The sequence below is a fragment of the Orbilia oligospora genome, assembly GCF_000225545.1.
Source record: "Orbilia oligospora ATCC 24927 unplaced genomic scaffold scaffold00076, whole genome shotgun sequence".
NCBI lineage: Eukaryota > Fungi > Ascomycota > Orbiliomycetes > Orbiliales > Orbiliaceae > Orbilia > Orbilia oligospora.
In genome coordinates, this window is record NW_011645633.1 from 997886 (window position 1) to 1012339 (window position 14454).

At 45.2% G+C, this 14454-nt stretch overlaps 4 protein-coding genes across 4 annotated transcripts; 1 reads left to right on the forward strand and 3 right to left on the reverse strand.

Annotated features, from left to right (window-relative positions):
- Window positions 1-3628: 3628 nt before the first annotated feature.
- Window positions 3629-5821, forward strand: AOL_s00076g275 (uncharacterized protein; the record flags this gene model as incomplete). Its single annotated transcript, XM_011122828.1, has 1 exon — window positions 3629-5821. The coding sequence occupies one exon, from the start codon at window positions 3629-3631 to the stop codon at window positions 5819-5821; it is 2193 nt and encodes a 730-aa protein (XP_011121130.1).
- Window positions 5822-7628: 1807 nt separating this feature from the next.
- AOL_s00076g276 (uncharacterized protein) lies at window positions 7629-8177 on the reverse strand (the record flags this gene model as incomplete). Its single annotated transcript, XM_011122829.1, has 3 exons — window positions 7629-7913; window positions 8035-8043; window positions 8130-8177. 3 exons carry the CDS (start codon window positions 8175-8177, stop codon window positions 7629-7631), a joined length of 342 nt encoding a protein of 113 aa, XP_011121131.1.
- A 908-nt stretch (window positions 8178-9085) lies between these two features.
- On the reverse strand, window positions 9086-11164 carry AOL_s00076g277 (uncharacterized protein; the record flags this gene model as incomplete). The annotated part of the gene is made up of 7 exons (XM_011122830.1): window positions 9086-9815; window positions 9885-10079; window positions 10140-10353; window positions 10413-10601; window positions 10667-10763; window positions 10829-10910; window positions 10998-11164. The coding sequence occupies 7 exons, from the start codon at window positions 11162-11164 to the stop codon at window positions 9086-9088; spliced, it is 1674 nt and encodes a 557-aa protein (XP_011121132.1).
- A 1243-nt stretch (window positions 11165-12407) lies between these two features.
- On the reverse strand, window positions 12408-14234 carry AOL_s00076g278 (uncharacterized protein; the record flags this gene model as incomplete). Its single annotated transcript, XM_011122831.1, has 9 exons — window positions 12408-12444; window positions 12562-12602; window positions 12656-12854; window positions 12909-12991; window positions 13073-13159; window positions 13216-13239; window positions 13318-13513; window positions 13615-13988; window positions 14058-14234. The coding sequence occupies 9 exons, from the start codon at window positions 14232-14234 to the stop codon at window positions 12408-12410; spliced, it is 1218 nt and encodes a 405-aa protein (XP_011121133.1).
- Window positions 14235-14454: the final 220 nt, after the last annotated feature.

A 14454-nucleotide genomic window follows, 5' to 3' on the forward strand; every position in this document is an offset into this window, starting at 1 on the left:
TACAACAAAAACAACACGTAGACCGTGTGGTAAAATGATCATACCGTTACATATGTAGTTATGTAGGATCGTTTCAGATATTGAATTATCAATTCAGATCTAGAACCAACGTAACTCTCCCGCGAAATGGGAATCGTCAGCTGTCATCAGGAAAACTGTGCGTCAGGCATGGGAAGGGGGTTACCGGTATGTCGCCCCTCTCAAACTCGATACATATATGGTGCCCCTTGCGTAATCGGGCATGATCTCGAGCTCCCCAGCTCCGATCGGGTTGGATTTAGGTCCAATATGGATAATTGATTGCTACATGTATCTAGCAATTTGCTATGCTATTTTTGTGGGGTTCTCCAAACCTTTGAGATTTAAGAAATTTGTCCCTGACGTTTTTCTTTCGCTTTCGTCTAACATATTTAATCATCGGCTGAAGTTTCCAGCGGGGTGATCTAGCTTCAACTTGTTCAATGTTGCAACGTTGGATTTCTGGCACGGAAAGTTCCAAGCAGATATCCCGGCATTTTCATGAATTCACAGGCCTTCTTTGCTAATCCGGTCAGCCGATGATGACCATAAAATTGGAAAACTCTTAGCAAGGATGGAGAATAGATTAATTCGGTTCGAGCCAATGACGTTACGTTTCAGGCCTTGCTGGGAAATACGGGTAGGGTTGCTTTCAACCTAAGATCAGATTGTTAAAACCCGGAAACGGCAGTCTTATTGAATTTCAGACTGGCAAGGAAAAAACTTCTCAATTGCCCGAGCTCCTGCCGTGCCTGTGCGCCCGGAGGGAGAGCATTCGTGACGCGTTTTCATCGGATGCTCAAACCACTCGGATTTGTGAAGGTTCATCTGTCAGGAAGCGATCTGGCATTTAACGCCCGATTTAAATGGCCTTCAGTTCCGAAAGCCTCAATCCCTATCTTGCCATTGTCGAGGACATTTCCGGCCAAGAGACTAAGCCAGAAATGAACAAGTGATTGGTTTTCATGAATTTCCTCTCCTTGACGGGCGTGGCGGGTGATGAAATTACAGAGTAATGTGGGCTTGCACTTGAAAAATGCTTTCCCCCTGGCTGGCCTGGTCAAAAAATAGCAGCCAAAGTGGTGTTTTGCTTTTGGCAACAGCGACGCGAAGCACGCGTTCTGGTTGGTCTGCGCCTGAAGCTGGCACTAAGTCTTGGCAGGTCGGACCAGGGGAAAACGACCGAATGTGTTGGTGCCAACGCATCGGCACAGTCACACGGTGATCCCGCATTGAATTAACCACCATTTTGACATCTTTCGTTTCAACCTCCCAGCCACCAAGTTTATGGGCAGTTTGTCTGTCTACACTATCGAATCAATTCAGTTATCTTTACGTAGTTGCTTGAATTCGCATTTAGTTTTGCATTTGCATTTGCATTTGCATTTGCATTTGCATGTCCTATTCCTATCTGCGTTTCGGAGATGAGGTCAAGTTCAAGAAGGAATGGGTCCAGTGCTTGAGTGCACTGTATGTATGTATCTGTGTATGTATGCACCTTGCCCCGCCATTCTACTCGATATCGATAGATCCTCGAGTTTAGAGGCTTTAAAATCGATTAATTCAATGCTGTCTTGCTTTGACATAGCCACCGACTCCGATTGCTAAAGGCTGCGAGCAAGACTCCAAAATGACGAGCTGCAAGCCTCAGCAGGCAGTAAGATTGTCGTTATCAGCCCTAACCTTGTATGGGTCTCCAACTAGCCCAACAGGAAGAGAGATCACGTCTCCCCACCTTTTTTTTCGAGCTAGCTGCAGATGGAAAGCAAATTGGCTTTCGTAGCGTCACCACCAATTCGTCGACATGCCGGTCATGCACGGTTTGTCGGCGGCATCGAGATCGATAGCCTCTTCCATGCTGATATCTTGTTGATATTTTGAATATTCAAGCCTGTAGACGGGACGTGATATGAACTCGCGCATGTACCGCATACACATACGCAAACGGGCATCCTCTGGTGCGATATGATAACAATGCGATGGTGTCAACGGGAAATATGTACCTCCTCCCTCCATCGACATGGCAGGGTTATCTCGATATTGCTCTGATACCTTGTACGATGTGATATGGCATGCGCATGATACCAAACCGGTGTGGAACAGCTTCGGAACCGGACCTGTCCAAGGCAGAGGTACACACGGCGTATGTACATTACATATGTTAATGTGCATGTCTAAGTATTTCCCGAGTCACTAATCGCTCGCTACCCACCTACTTAGCCTGTTCGTCTGAGTTCATCTCTCCCGCTCCCCTCCTTCTCGATTCTCCTCCTTCTCTTTCCATCATCACTTCGTCGCATTCCTCCCCCTCTATTTCTTTCCGCGCTATTGGTAGACGTATTGCTCCTCTTCCTCACGAGCCTCTACGTTTGAATTCTGCACCCCGATCATATTAATAGAACCATCTTTTCGACGACGGAAAAGTGTCCTAACTGTGCTTGTTAGCCGGGCGTCAAGTAAGTCGGGTCAGCGTGAGCAGAGGCCGTGGATAAGGGTATGGTGTTTCATCTTTCTGCCCCCAGTACCCCCCAGTTAGCATCGGTTAGAGCGGACAGGCAGCTTTCGCTTTCACCACACTTCTTCAATCAGCTTGCTGAATCGGGCCTCATTGCCAGGAATCAACCTCCTTTCAGCTGCTGGCACCCCAAATTTCGGCGCTTACCCTTCTTCTTCCCCCATTTTTCTTTTTGACGAGAACGAGCGAGTGCGAACGAGAGAACTTTACTCCTTTGCTGCTCATGAATTGAAGCGTGGGCATTTTAGCCATTCTAACCCGAAATAATTGCACACACCTGGCCAGGGCGTGCGTGGGAAAGAAAAGAAGGCTTTGAACGGTGAGAGACATTCTCGTCCGTCCATATTTTCTTATTCCCGGCGACGTCCTTTTACTGGTGTTCCGGCCCCAATTTTCTACCCGTCGTCACCCACTTTTTTTTCCTTCCCTTCCTTGCTTGCTTGCTTGCTTGCCTGTACCATCGTTTCGTCCAGTCCAGCTTGCCTGCCTGTCTGCTGCTTCTTAATTATACATATTATCCAATCCTTCCAATTGACGATCGCACACACTCACACACTCCCTCACATTGTTCTGATTCGATTTGATTCTGTTCTGTGCTACCTTTTTGAATTTCACAATCCCCGTTTGAATCAACTAAAAGATCCTTCCTGAACAAAAGAGGGCTGACTTCCGACCGTGCCTGATTTTTTATTTTATTTTTTTAGTGCTTTGACATTTGACAAAGACAGAAAAAGAGGAAGAAGAACAAGAAAAAGGACTTGTTCTGTCACATTGGGTTTCACATCTTACGGCTACGTTTGGACGACATAAGGAACTCTTCTACCGACCTTCTCCGACGACCTCCCACAATCATTTTGACCATCACCATCGCTGCTAGTCAACCGACTAAAATATTCTAACCAACCAAATCCCGACAACCCCGAGAAGGAAAAAAAAAAAATCGATCTTGAAAAAAAATTCATGCACTGCCAGAGGGGCATCATCTTGAGACATATTAAGCATCGACACTAGTAAACGCGTGGGATTCACGCGTAATCGCATTTCAGCTTTCAATTTCCCCCTTCTGCGTTGTACCGCCATCCCAAGATATTCCAGATGGAGGGACCGACAAAATCGACGGCTTCGGCCATGCCGGTTCATCCAACTGTCACAAATGCATTCAAACCTGCTGCCGACAGCTTCAGATATTTCTCTCCTAATTCCAGTCCCGACAGTGTAAAGAATGGTGGCAGGTCGAGATCTTCATCGACGTCGCCAAGCGCAAAGAAAGTCTCTGCTCTCCAGGAAATCTCAGCCAATATTAAAGATGTCCGACCGCCTCAACAGCAAAACTTCAAATTTAAGCCTCCGACTACTTCTAACCCCTCGCCTTCTAAGAGTGCTTCACTACAGGATAAGATGCCTCCTCCACCCAAAGGTTCATTAAAGAATAATGTCAACCTGCCACCGCCTGCTCGACCTAACTTTACATCCATCTCCCCGACAAAGAGACCTCCTTTGTCAGTCTTCAGTACCTCTTCGCACACTAGAAAATCATCATTGGGGCCATTGACCCCGGTTTCGGCGTCGGTGAACAAAGAAAACCTGTTGCCCGACGAGCAGTTACTTCATGATGCATTGATTAAGGATCTTACTGGTCTCAGCCCAGAAAAGCCCACCAAGGCTTCTGCCCCCCTCCCACCCCCCGCTGTGACTGTAACAAAACCCGTCGAGAAGAAAGTCAAGGAGACAAAGTCTAGAGCCGCACCCCCGACTTTCAGTGTTGGCCGTGCTCCTCCTGATACTAGTAATCTTCCTGACCCATCCGAACTTCCAATCCCTGAAGACGATGGGACAAAGCCACATTATAGCTATGCCAATCTCATCGGTATGGCTTTGATTCGGGCCCCCGGCAGGAAGCTCACACTAGCCCACATTTACAAGTGGATCTCGACACATTTTACATTTTACAAGTCAGCAGATTCGGGTTGGCAGAATAGCATCAGACACAATCTCAGCTTGAGCCAAAAGTTCGTCAAAGTCGAACGTCCGAAGGATGACCCAGGCAAGGGAAACTACTGGACAATTGCGGAGGGGTATGAATATGAATTTATCAAAATGAAGACTCGAAGGGGATCGGCGATTGTCAACAGCACTGTTGCAAGGAAGAAGTCATCGCAGGATCTAACAGCGACAATCAAGAAAGAGGACCTTCGGGCTGTCAAGACGGAGCCATTGCCAAAACCCATTGATCAGTTAGCAGTCCCTGCGACCGACGATTTCCCCACCATTTCTTCAGATGCTACTATCGACGAGGCTACCCTAGAGCCCGATTATCAGGGACTCACATCTCAGGCGGATTTCATCGGCGATCCGTTTGCATCACTTTTCGAGGAAGGCTTACCAATTACCAATCCCCTTCTTTCTGAGGCATTGCCACCTGCACCATCATCCCCACCTATCATGCACTCTTCGCCGCCAATCACACGGCGTCCTAGGTCTCCCGGTGCTAATAGCATATTCTCATCATCGAAAACAACTAAGAGAAAGAGACTTTCTGGTGGCCATGACATGGATGATAGCGGCTACTTCTCAGGCTTAGACTCATCTGTTAACAGACACAAAACTGGGATGGGACCACCGAAGAAGATCCGGAGAGGTCGTGCTGAGGAGGAACTTGCCCGCATTCGTAGCTCTTCAGCTGCGATGGAAAGCCCTATTCCACGTATGGGTGGTAGATCACCTATGCTACCTGGGTCGTCCTCGCCTCTGCGAGCATATGACCGCAACCATAAGCCAGCATTAGCACCAAAGACTCCTATCTCTGCTGTCAAGGCGATCTCTAAACCGCCAGCCTCGGCTAGCCCAGGTGCCAACCTAAGAATGCACCGTAATCTTGTTAGAAATCTCGTGGGCTCGCCGATAAAAGGCATGGAGCTCCTTAGCGATGAGCCATCCTGGATGCAAAGCTGGGATTTCGGTGGGAACGATACTGCCTGGGATTCAAATATGTTTCAGTCGTGGGAACAATGGGTGGAACCTGCCGAACCTGGCTTGGTTGAGGATCTTGATAACTACTTTGATACCTCCTTCTTCCAGTCACCAGTCCGAGACCCGAGCCCTAAGCGCTTGGATAAGAAGGTGCCCACGACCAATATTTTCGAAGACCTGGAGCCAGCTAGCGATGATATGCCTGCAGTCGCGTCCAAGGCTATCGACATTGTCGCAGCTATGAGACAGGGTGCCGAGAAGATTAGATCCGTCACCGAACGGCCTGGAATGTCCCGTGTCACCTCACTCAAGTTTTAATCGAATACCCTCATCTGAGAATGCCTGATGATTCCGACGAGACACTGACAAAATAACTTCACGCCTTTCATTTCCGTTCGTCTTGAATGAATTCCGAACATTTTGGACTCCGAAAATTGTCCAGAGTCAACGAACTAAACGACTTTAACTCGACACACGTCTCTCTCTCTCTCTCCCCCCTAACTTCGATATCTTCTGGACTCCCTATCTCTTATCTTTGCTTAGCACACTGTGCAATACCCCCTTTCGTACATTCTGGGACTTCTGTTTTACTTTTTACCTTTGGTCATGCATTGCATTCACAAACCGCATTCATGTTGTCTTCGCTCCTAGAATGGCAAAAAAAAGGAAGGGTGTTGAAATTCAGGTTTCCTTATTGCTCATCTGTTCATCATAGCGATATTTGCGATATTTATATTATTTGCTTTCAACTTTTTGTTTTACTATTGGGTGGTTTCAACCGTACACACTTTGTATTCGGAATCAAGGTAAGGTACGTTTCAAGTATTTGAATCGATTTTGTTCTTGCTTCCAGCCTTTAGTCTTTTTTCACCATACTATTTTCATCTTCCCTCTTCAAAGCCTTTATTCATGTTCCCTTCTGGTATATATGTTTTTCCCCTCTATCCATCCTATAATGCCTTATTTTTTTTGTATAACTGGTAATATCTTTTTTTTCTTTCTTGTTTTTTTGGTACGCCTATCCAACGTACGTACGACGAGATCGATGCCTACCGACACGTTCCTTTGGCCTTCTTCTGTTTTTTCTAATATCGATTTACCGATCTATTGACCACTTGTCTTTTCGTCGTTGAGCCTGTTTGCTGTTCTTTGTTATCTTTTTTATCTTATTGATATTGCCATCCTTGTTGTCTTTTCTATATAGGAGCTTGAGGAGAAACCAAAATCATGTTGGCTTTGTCTTTTTTTTCTTTTCTTTCCGTTTTTTTTTTTTCAGTTTTAGTTTTAAAGGACAAAAAACTGTCTAGTAACCATCTTAAGAAGCTCTCCTTCGATCTTCTTGATATTTTTTTATATTTCCAATTTTGGAATATCATATATATTTCTTCGTTCATGAAAATCTGTTTTTTTTATGTATTTACTTTTTTGAAAGCTAGAAAATTAAATACCAAAAACAGATTTAAAAAATAATTATCTATATAAGTAGAATGCATTTTTTGGATATCTAATATTAATGATGAGCTCATATTACATGTTATACGTATCATGAGATTGCATATGATAAATAAATACTTAAGTATATATGGATCCACGAAAAGCTAGTCTTGTCCGTATACGTCGTAGGCCCCATCGATCGAGGCCGTTAAAATGTCTACGACAAAAACGGGGTTTGTGTAATTAAATCGATCGGTACCTGAATAACCGTTTGAAATAGATTTAAACCGTTCCAGGCACCGCCGTAAACGTTACAACGTTATTTATAAAATTATCAACGTTATTAACGTTAGACCACGATCGAGGATGTATGTACGATGACTACCACAAGCATCATGGAATACGCATACGGCCGAACAAAACCCTCCCGTATGAACCATGGTAGCACTTAGTCCATATACATCCAGGAGAGAATGCAAAAGGACAAAAATAGAGCAAATTTCCTCCATTCCATATAATTCGGATCGGCTATTAGATCAATCGGTAGGTAGGTCAGAATATCGCTGCCACCAACATTCCCAATCCAATAAATTAATACCATTAAAAACAAAGCCGAGAAGAGAAAGAGAAAGAGCTTCTCCCTCCCCAAAAATGAAGATTACAGGCGTAGATATAATATATGTAAATGACATCAAGTCTTAACCTTCACCTCCTGCCCATCAACCACAATAGTCCCCACCACCGCCCCACCACCACTCCCGCTGTTCCTCCCACCACTACCCGACGAAAGAAACCGTACGGGAGCTTGGTTATAAAACGGCCATGGAGGAACAACTGCCAAGAACGTAAGTACCGTTCCTGCGAGACAGATGTATAGCGTATACACGATATTCTGGCTGACGAAACCGGCCAGGAACCCGACGATTGCGGAGACGGTAAGGGTGTAGGTTGTTATTTGTTCCGCGAGTTTTTGGCCCTGTGTATATATACTTTTGATTAGTATGAAGAGAAGAAAGCATTGAGGTTTATATTATATAAGTATATATATAGATAGATATTCTTTAAGAAAAGAAAATATGAGGAGGGGTTTGAGGTACCTGGAAGTCCTATGGAGAGGAATGAATATACGGGTTAGCTTCATGTTGACTATTCAACTTAGTGATGAGGGTTGAAAGAAAGGAAGGAAGCTTACGATGAATCCATCAACGACGGCTTGGAATTGGTCTTGAATTGCCTCCATGGTAGTAGATCTTAAAAAACTTCCCGGCGCCGAGATCTAAGGGGTCTCAATAAAGTCTGGGGAAAAGCAGATAGGTAGTTCGTGTGGATCTGGCGATGCGTTTAAGTTTCGCGAAGCTTGCAATTGCAGCAGTTGTGGATTGGAAGGGGGACGGGCTGGTTGGGTTATGTGTCCAGAAGCAGCCAATCGGCGGTTGCGACTTGGACGTCCGGTCCAACACACCCGAACACCACAACTACCAATCCAGATCACGGTCATATACATCAACGATATGTTTTTTTTTGTAGGTAAATAACACTAGAATTTAATCTCAGTAGTTAAAGTTTAATATTGATATCTACAAGTAGAATGTAAAAATAAATAAATAAAATAAAATAAATAAAGTTGGAGAAAGCAGAGAGAACAGTATCATGATAAAAGGGATAATGATGAGGAAAAGAAGTAAAGCTTCAGTTGATCAGGGAAAAGAAACTCCAAGAGGACCATCAGAATCAATATCCCGCGGTCCTATATCCCGCTGCCTTTTCTAAATAAAAACAGCTACCATGTTGCAATAATTGCAGAAGCCGTAAAAAAAGAGTATTACAAACATACGTTGCAGGCATGGAACAAAAGCATTTCAGAGGCATTGTGAAAAAAGCGTAGGCGAAAAGAGGACGTGAGAAACTAGACGAGGAGAGTCAATAGGACGCCAGGGGCTTCGGGGAAAGGGGATAAAAGTAAAACGCCACCGGTAGCATGAAGGAAAAAAAAAAGGACAAGGGACAAGGGACAAGGGAAAGGAAACCAGCCTTATTCCCCACGTAACAAGGTAAATAACCGATCGGACTAAAATTCGAATATCGTGCGTCACCCCACGATATCTATGATCGCTGAAAGATAGGCACAGCAAAGATACTGTCAGGCATCTATCTCCTCCACTCTCTTGCTCGCTCTCTGTCTCTCTCGCGCTCTCTCTCGCGCTCTCTTTCTCTATCTCTTTCTCTGTCTCGATTTCTATCTCCCCCGCCGCCTCCTCTACCACCGCCGCCACCGCCGCCCACACTACCTCTTTCGTCTCTCCGCCTCTCATGACCATCTCTCCAATCCCTATCGTCTCTCGGCTGACGGTCATCTCTCGGTTGTCGGTCATCCCTCGGTTGCCGGTCATCCCTCGGTGGCCTACTACCATCGCTCCTATACGATGGTATGTATGTATCGGTTTTGTCTTTTCCCCCCTTCCCCTGTCTCCCATGTCCGTGGGCACCGCCTTCAGGTGGTGGCGCTCTTACATCCCTCGTTTCCCCTCTTTCGCCGTCCTTTTGCCACGCTGGCCGTCTACCGCCGGGTGGTGGCGGTGGTGGTCTGACATGTCGCCCATTACCATTCACATAAGGTACCGGTATCTCACCGCTCCAATCAGCTGACGGCCCAACCCCGACAGTCCCTCCCGCAGGTGCAGGCGGTAATGGCCTCTGGCCTCCCTTCTTACGACGATCGAGTTCGTGGCTATCTTCAAATTCGGGCAGGTCGGATGGCCTAGAGGGGCGTGGATCGCATTTGAAATATTCGTGTTCCAAGGCGTCCATTGCATTTATGCGGTTACGTGGGTCAAGTTTAAGAAGTTCCGATAAGAGTGCGACTCCCGAGCTCCCAAGTCTATTTCACGGTATTAGGAATCGGTTGCTCAATCAATTGACTGGGAAGCGAGGCAATTCGTTGACTCACATATTAAACTGCGCCTCCAAGGTACGATGATGGTTGGGGAAGGTCTTGACGAGCCTAGCATCGGGAAGTCTCTCCCATCCCGGCATATTTCTCTCAGTCGGAGAACCGCAAAGTTGGAATATAAGTTCGATTTGATGTGTATCACTGTTTCCTGTCAAAATCGGCTTCCCTCTTTTCATCTCTGCAAATACGCATCTGGTATAGAGCGTTAGTACGGATTTTTCCAGGAGCAAAGAAAACGGTGTTCATCTTTACCCGACTCCCCAGATGTCAACCGCTGCGGTGTAGTTTCGTTCTCCAAGACATAGCTCTGGCGCGCGGTACCACCTTGTCACAACATTGCCCGTGTACTGCCTCATCGCAACACCACCTCCAGACCCAGGGGTCGGCGCGGGTTCGTCAAATCGTCTTGCTAATCCAAAGTCTGCTATCTGTAGGATGCCTTTGTTGCTGATGAGCAAGTTGGCGGCTAAGGTTCATTTCCCGTGTTAGCGGAGGAAGTATATAACGGGCAGCCGGTCGTTGTACCTTTGATGTCTCGGTGTAGGATGTTGTTATTGTGGAGATATTTGATGCCGTCAAGCAATTGCAGCATAAAGCATTTAATCTGAGCCTCGGTTAGGTTGACTTGTGGGTTCTCAAGCAACCCCGAAAGGTCGTAATGCATATATGGGGTAACCATCATTATAACCCCTCGTTTCTGTCCATCCTTCCCTCCTAATAGAAGAATGAATATTAGCCATCTAGGTACCTTGTAGCTTGATTGCTTAGGCTGGTCGTACTCGTCGGTTTATCTACTGCCATTTCTAGTAGCGGAATCACATTTTTATGTCGTAGTTGCTTTAGATATTTTATTTCTCGAAGCGCAGTAATTGGGAACTGTCCACGGACATGTTAGCTCAAGATCGATAACAGCAAGCTAGGGATACAATCAATTCACATACCCCTTCTTTCTCATTGGTGACAGTGAATTGCTTCATTGCAACCATTGCACCATTTCTAGTATCCTCGGCTTTGTACACCAATCTAAAATCCTCTCTAACCGTCAGGCCTCACTTTCCTCTCTCTCTTCGTGTTCCTCCCCTAGTTCTCAGCAAAAGGGTAGAGACTCACCCGAATGTCCCCTCTCCAAGTTTGTTAATCTGCTTGTAAACCGTACGTGACGAACATCCTCGAAATTTATGTGTTCCGGGATTCCGGGGGTCTTGTATTGACGGTCGTTTCGAAGGTGTAGGACGTTCAGCGACCGGGGAATCCGGCGCACGACGTTTTGTGGGCATCATGCCCTGCGGTGTCCTGTGGGAATCCACCTTTGCAGGATGTAGATGGTGATTGGGCCAACTGGCCGAGGTTGAACGACGTGATTGAGAGGGTTATTGGATATAGAGGGAGAAGCAAACGTGGGGTCTTTTTGGGGGACAAGATTTTTGGTGGCTGGAGTGGGTAGTGATGCTAATGACGCGAAGGGACCAGGGGTTAGCAGCCTCTGTGGCTTGTGATGTATCCAACGTCCAGGGCTAGGAGTATGGCGGAAGAGAGGCTATTGATTATGAAACCGATGATAGCGTGCTCAGTGAAGTCGTAGACAGGAGTGTCGATGGGGCCGGCTGGATGGAAGGATGGAGGGTGGAAAGGATGAAGGTTGATGGCGATGATGTTGTTGATTGAAGGTGGATCGGATCCATAACAACCACATGGAAGCCAAGACACGGCATTCTTGGCGTCAAAACAGGGACTGCCAGCCAAAATCCAACGACGGCAACTCTCCGCATTTCCGGACCTACTGGCCCTCCTCACAGGGGATCTCTCTATTGGTGCCGGAAGTTAAGGAAGTACTAGATAATATCGGCGGCTGTGTACCTTTATATTCTTCCACTTCACTTATCTCCGGCCGGGCTTAGTCGCTATTCAATTGGGTATTACGCCATGACATTTAGTGCGAGCCCGCTATTGGACAAATAGAAAATCGATCGACTACTTGTATGTATACCTGCATGCTGCAAGGAGAAAGCCATACATACATAACTAGCTTCAGGAAGCCAACCAATATAATATACCCCATATGGCATACATTTGAATATTCACAAGGTTGTAATTGCTTAAATAGCGTTAGCTTCAGCTTCAAGGCCTTATTAACTTATTTAGTTTCAATTTGCAACCAACAATTAATCGAGGGTGTTTATATGTTGATAGTTATTCTTTTGGGGAAAAAAACAAAAAGCTCAGCATTTTGTTCGGGAATCTTCCATCAAAATTATGTAAGACTTGGGGGATCATATGCATATGGTGAACCTCTGGAATTTTGGACGTTTATAACAGCTGTCAAACTAGCTGTGTGAAGTCTTTTTTTCAAACACGGTTTCTTTAAAAGGCCGCTGTTTCTACTTTAGGGAGATCTCAAGTATACTTAATAATATACATCGCGATCGAAACTCCTTGTAATTCAACCGTGTACGCAAGGACGTGGACCGATTTGAGCAGATCCATGGATAGTACGGATTTAATAGACTAATAAATTTCGAATTAGGATCTGACTAAGACGACGAATTGGTCCTCGACACTAAAAATATTCTCGTCAGCAAAAAGGTGTCATGGTCATGCATTCTTTAGGTCTAGGATTCTAGAATCTTCAATTAAGATGTCGCCCCCATAATTAATTCCAAAGTGTTCAACTTACCCGATATCGGGTGCATGGCCATATGGGCTCCCAAGAGTATTCTACGATCCTTTCTTAGCGTAATGTACCCTATACAGACAGAAATAGTACATACCAGTATATCCCCAATATAATTGGTCGGTTTGACCCCTGCTTTATACACCTCATCCCAATGACTAACAATATCATTGACGACTCTTACACCAGCAACATAGATATTTGCGATAGCACCAGCGAATCCACCCTGTGGGGCTTGAAGAAGATGGTATAACTCATCGATACCAGGCGGTGCTCGATCAAAATCGCTTCCGGTGCTTTTTATTCTCGTTAGTATGCTTTATTAATATCCTCTACTATCGTATACATACCGTAAAATGATAACACGTGCAAAATCCACCAAGTTAGCGGCCGCAGCGCGGACTAGAACTGCCAGTGTAGCGTTATCTTCTTGCTGTGAAAAAATAAAAATCCAAGTAAAATAAACATTAGTTTGGAAAAGTAGTTTATATATGTCGAATAACCGCCTATTTACCTGAGTTGTACAATACTCCCCAGTTCCATTGGTAAGCAAGACAGTAAGATTCCCAAAGACCCCAGCAAGTACTGATCCAGTCCACCACTACTCGTTCAATATCAGCTTCCATTCATATATGTTCTTTATACCCGAATACTCACAGTATCAGAAGTTCCGGTATCACACTACCGGATGAGTTCCAGTTAGCGATAGTTCACTCACTATTGATCCAAAAGGTTACTAGATAGTGTATCTAAACTCACCAAAGTAACACCAGGGGGCGTCCTCGCCGCTGGTATACTGTATAGTCTTCTATATCTCGCTGCCTCGGTATCAACCAGCTTAACACCAGTTGTCGCTAAAAAGACCCTCTTCCTTAATGCTTCATTCAACCCAAACACCTCCGTTCCATATATTACGCCCGGATAGATGTTATTCTTAAACTCCTTTGTTCTTTGCCTAACTCATCCACATAGAAATCAGCTTTACCCGATAAAAGCCTGCTTAGTTAATAGTAGGATCAAAAACGAAAAATAAAAAATAAATAAAAATATACTAACGTAAAAAACCCACTCCCAAAATCCAACCCCCCACCCCTCGGCAACTGTCCCGAATCAATCTCATACTGCAGCCCCAACTGCACCGCAAACCTCGGAAATGTCACCGTCCCCGTCGTTCCATAATTCGGGTTAATCCCACTAATACCCCCAATAAAAAAATACGTCTCACTCAGATCAAACATCCGAGAATATACAAGCGCAGACATTGAAGCCGCTGCATTAATCTCTGCTTCTGCCGTAGTAATATGACAAACCTCTCCGGTGGTGGTACAGTATACTTCTGGATAACGGGGGGAAAGACCGGGGACCGTGACGTTGAGGCCGTAGAGGGTGGGGGTGTAGTTATTTAGGAAGACGTCGGCTTCGAGGCTGAACTGTCGATGGTTTAGTATAGTCCAAAATATTTATGTATACATGTGATTATAATAGGAGGGGAGAAGTACTATTGCAACAATCATGACCTTCGGCTTGATTATATCTGAAGAGCCGTCGCTTCTTCCGAGAGGGGCATTGCCTCTTTGTCTTATCACATGGCGCTCTTGGGCTCTGTTTCTAGGAACATATCGATCGCTACGATATTTTGGAAGGCCATTCGGGGGAATAATCGAACGAATAGTCATGGGAAATACGAAGAGTAATACGAAGGAAATAAGGACTAAAATCTGGGTAATAGAACCCATACTGAGAGTTATCTAGGTAGAATATATATGTGGGAACAGCACAGTATGCATGCTGCGACTGGTAATAAAGAAAGAGAGAGCTAAAGTTAACTTGAGAAATTTCATAATTGCATAAGATATTTTAACTAACAACTAGCTAGACTAGTATATTCCCTGAAAT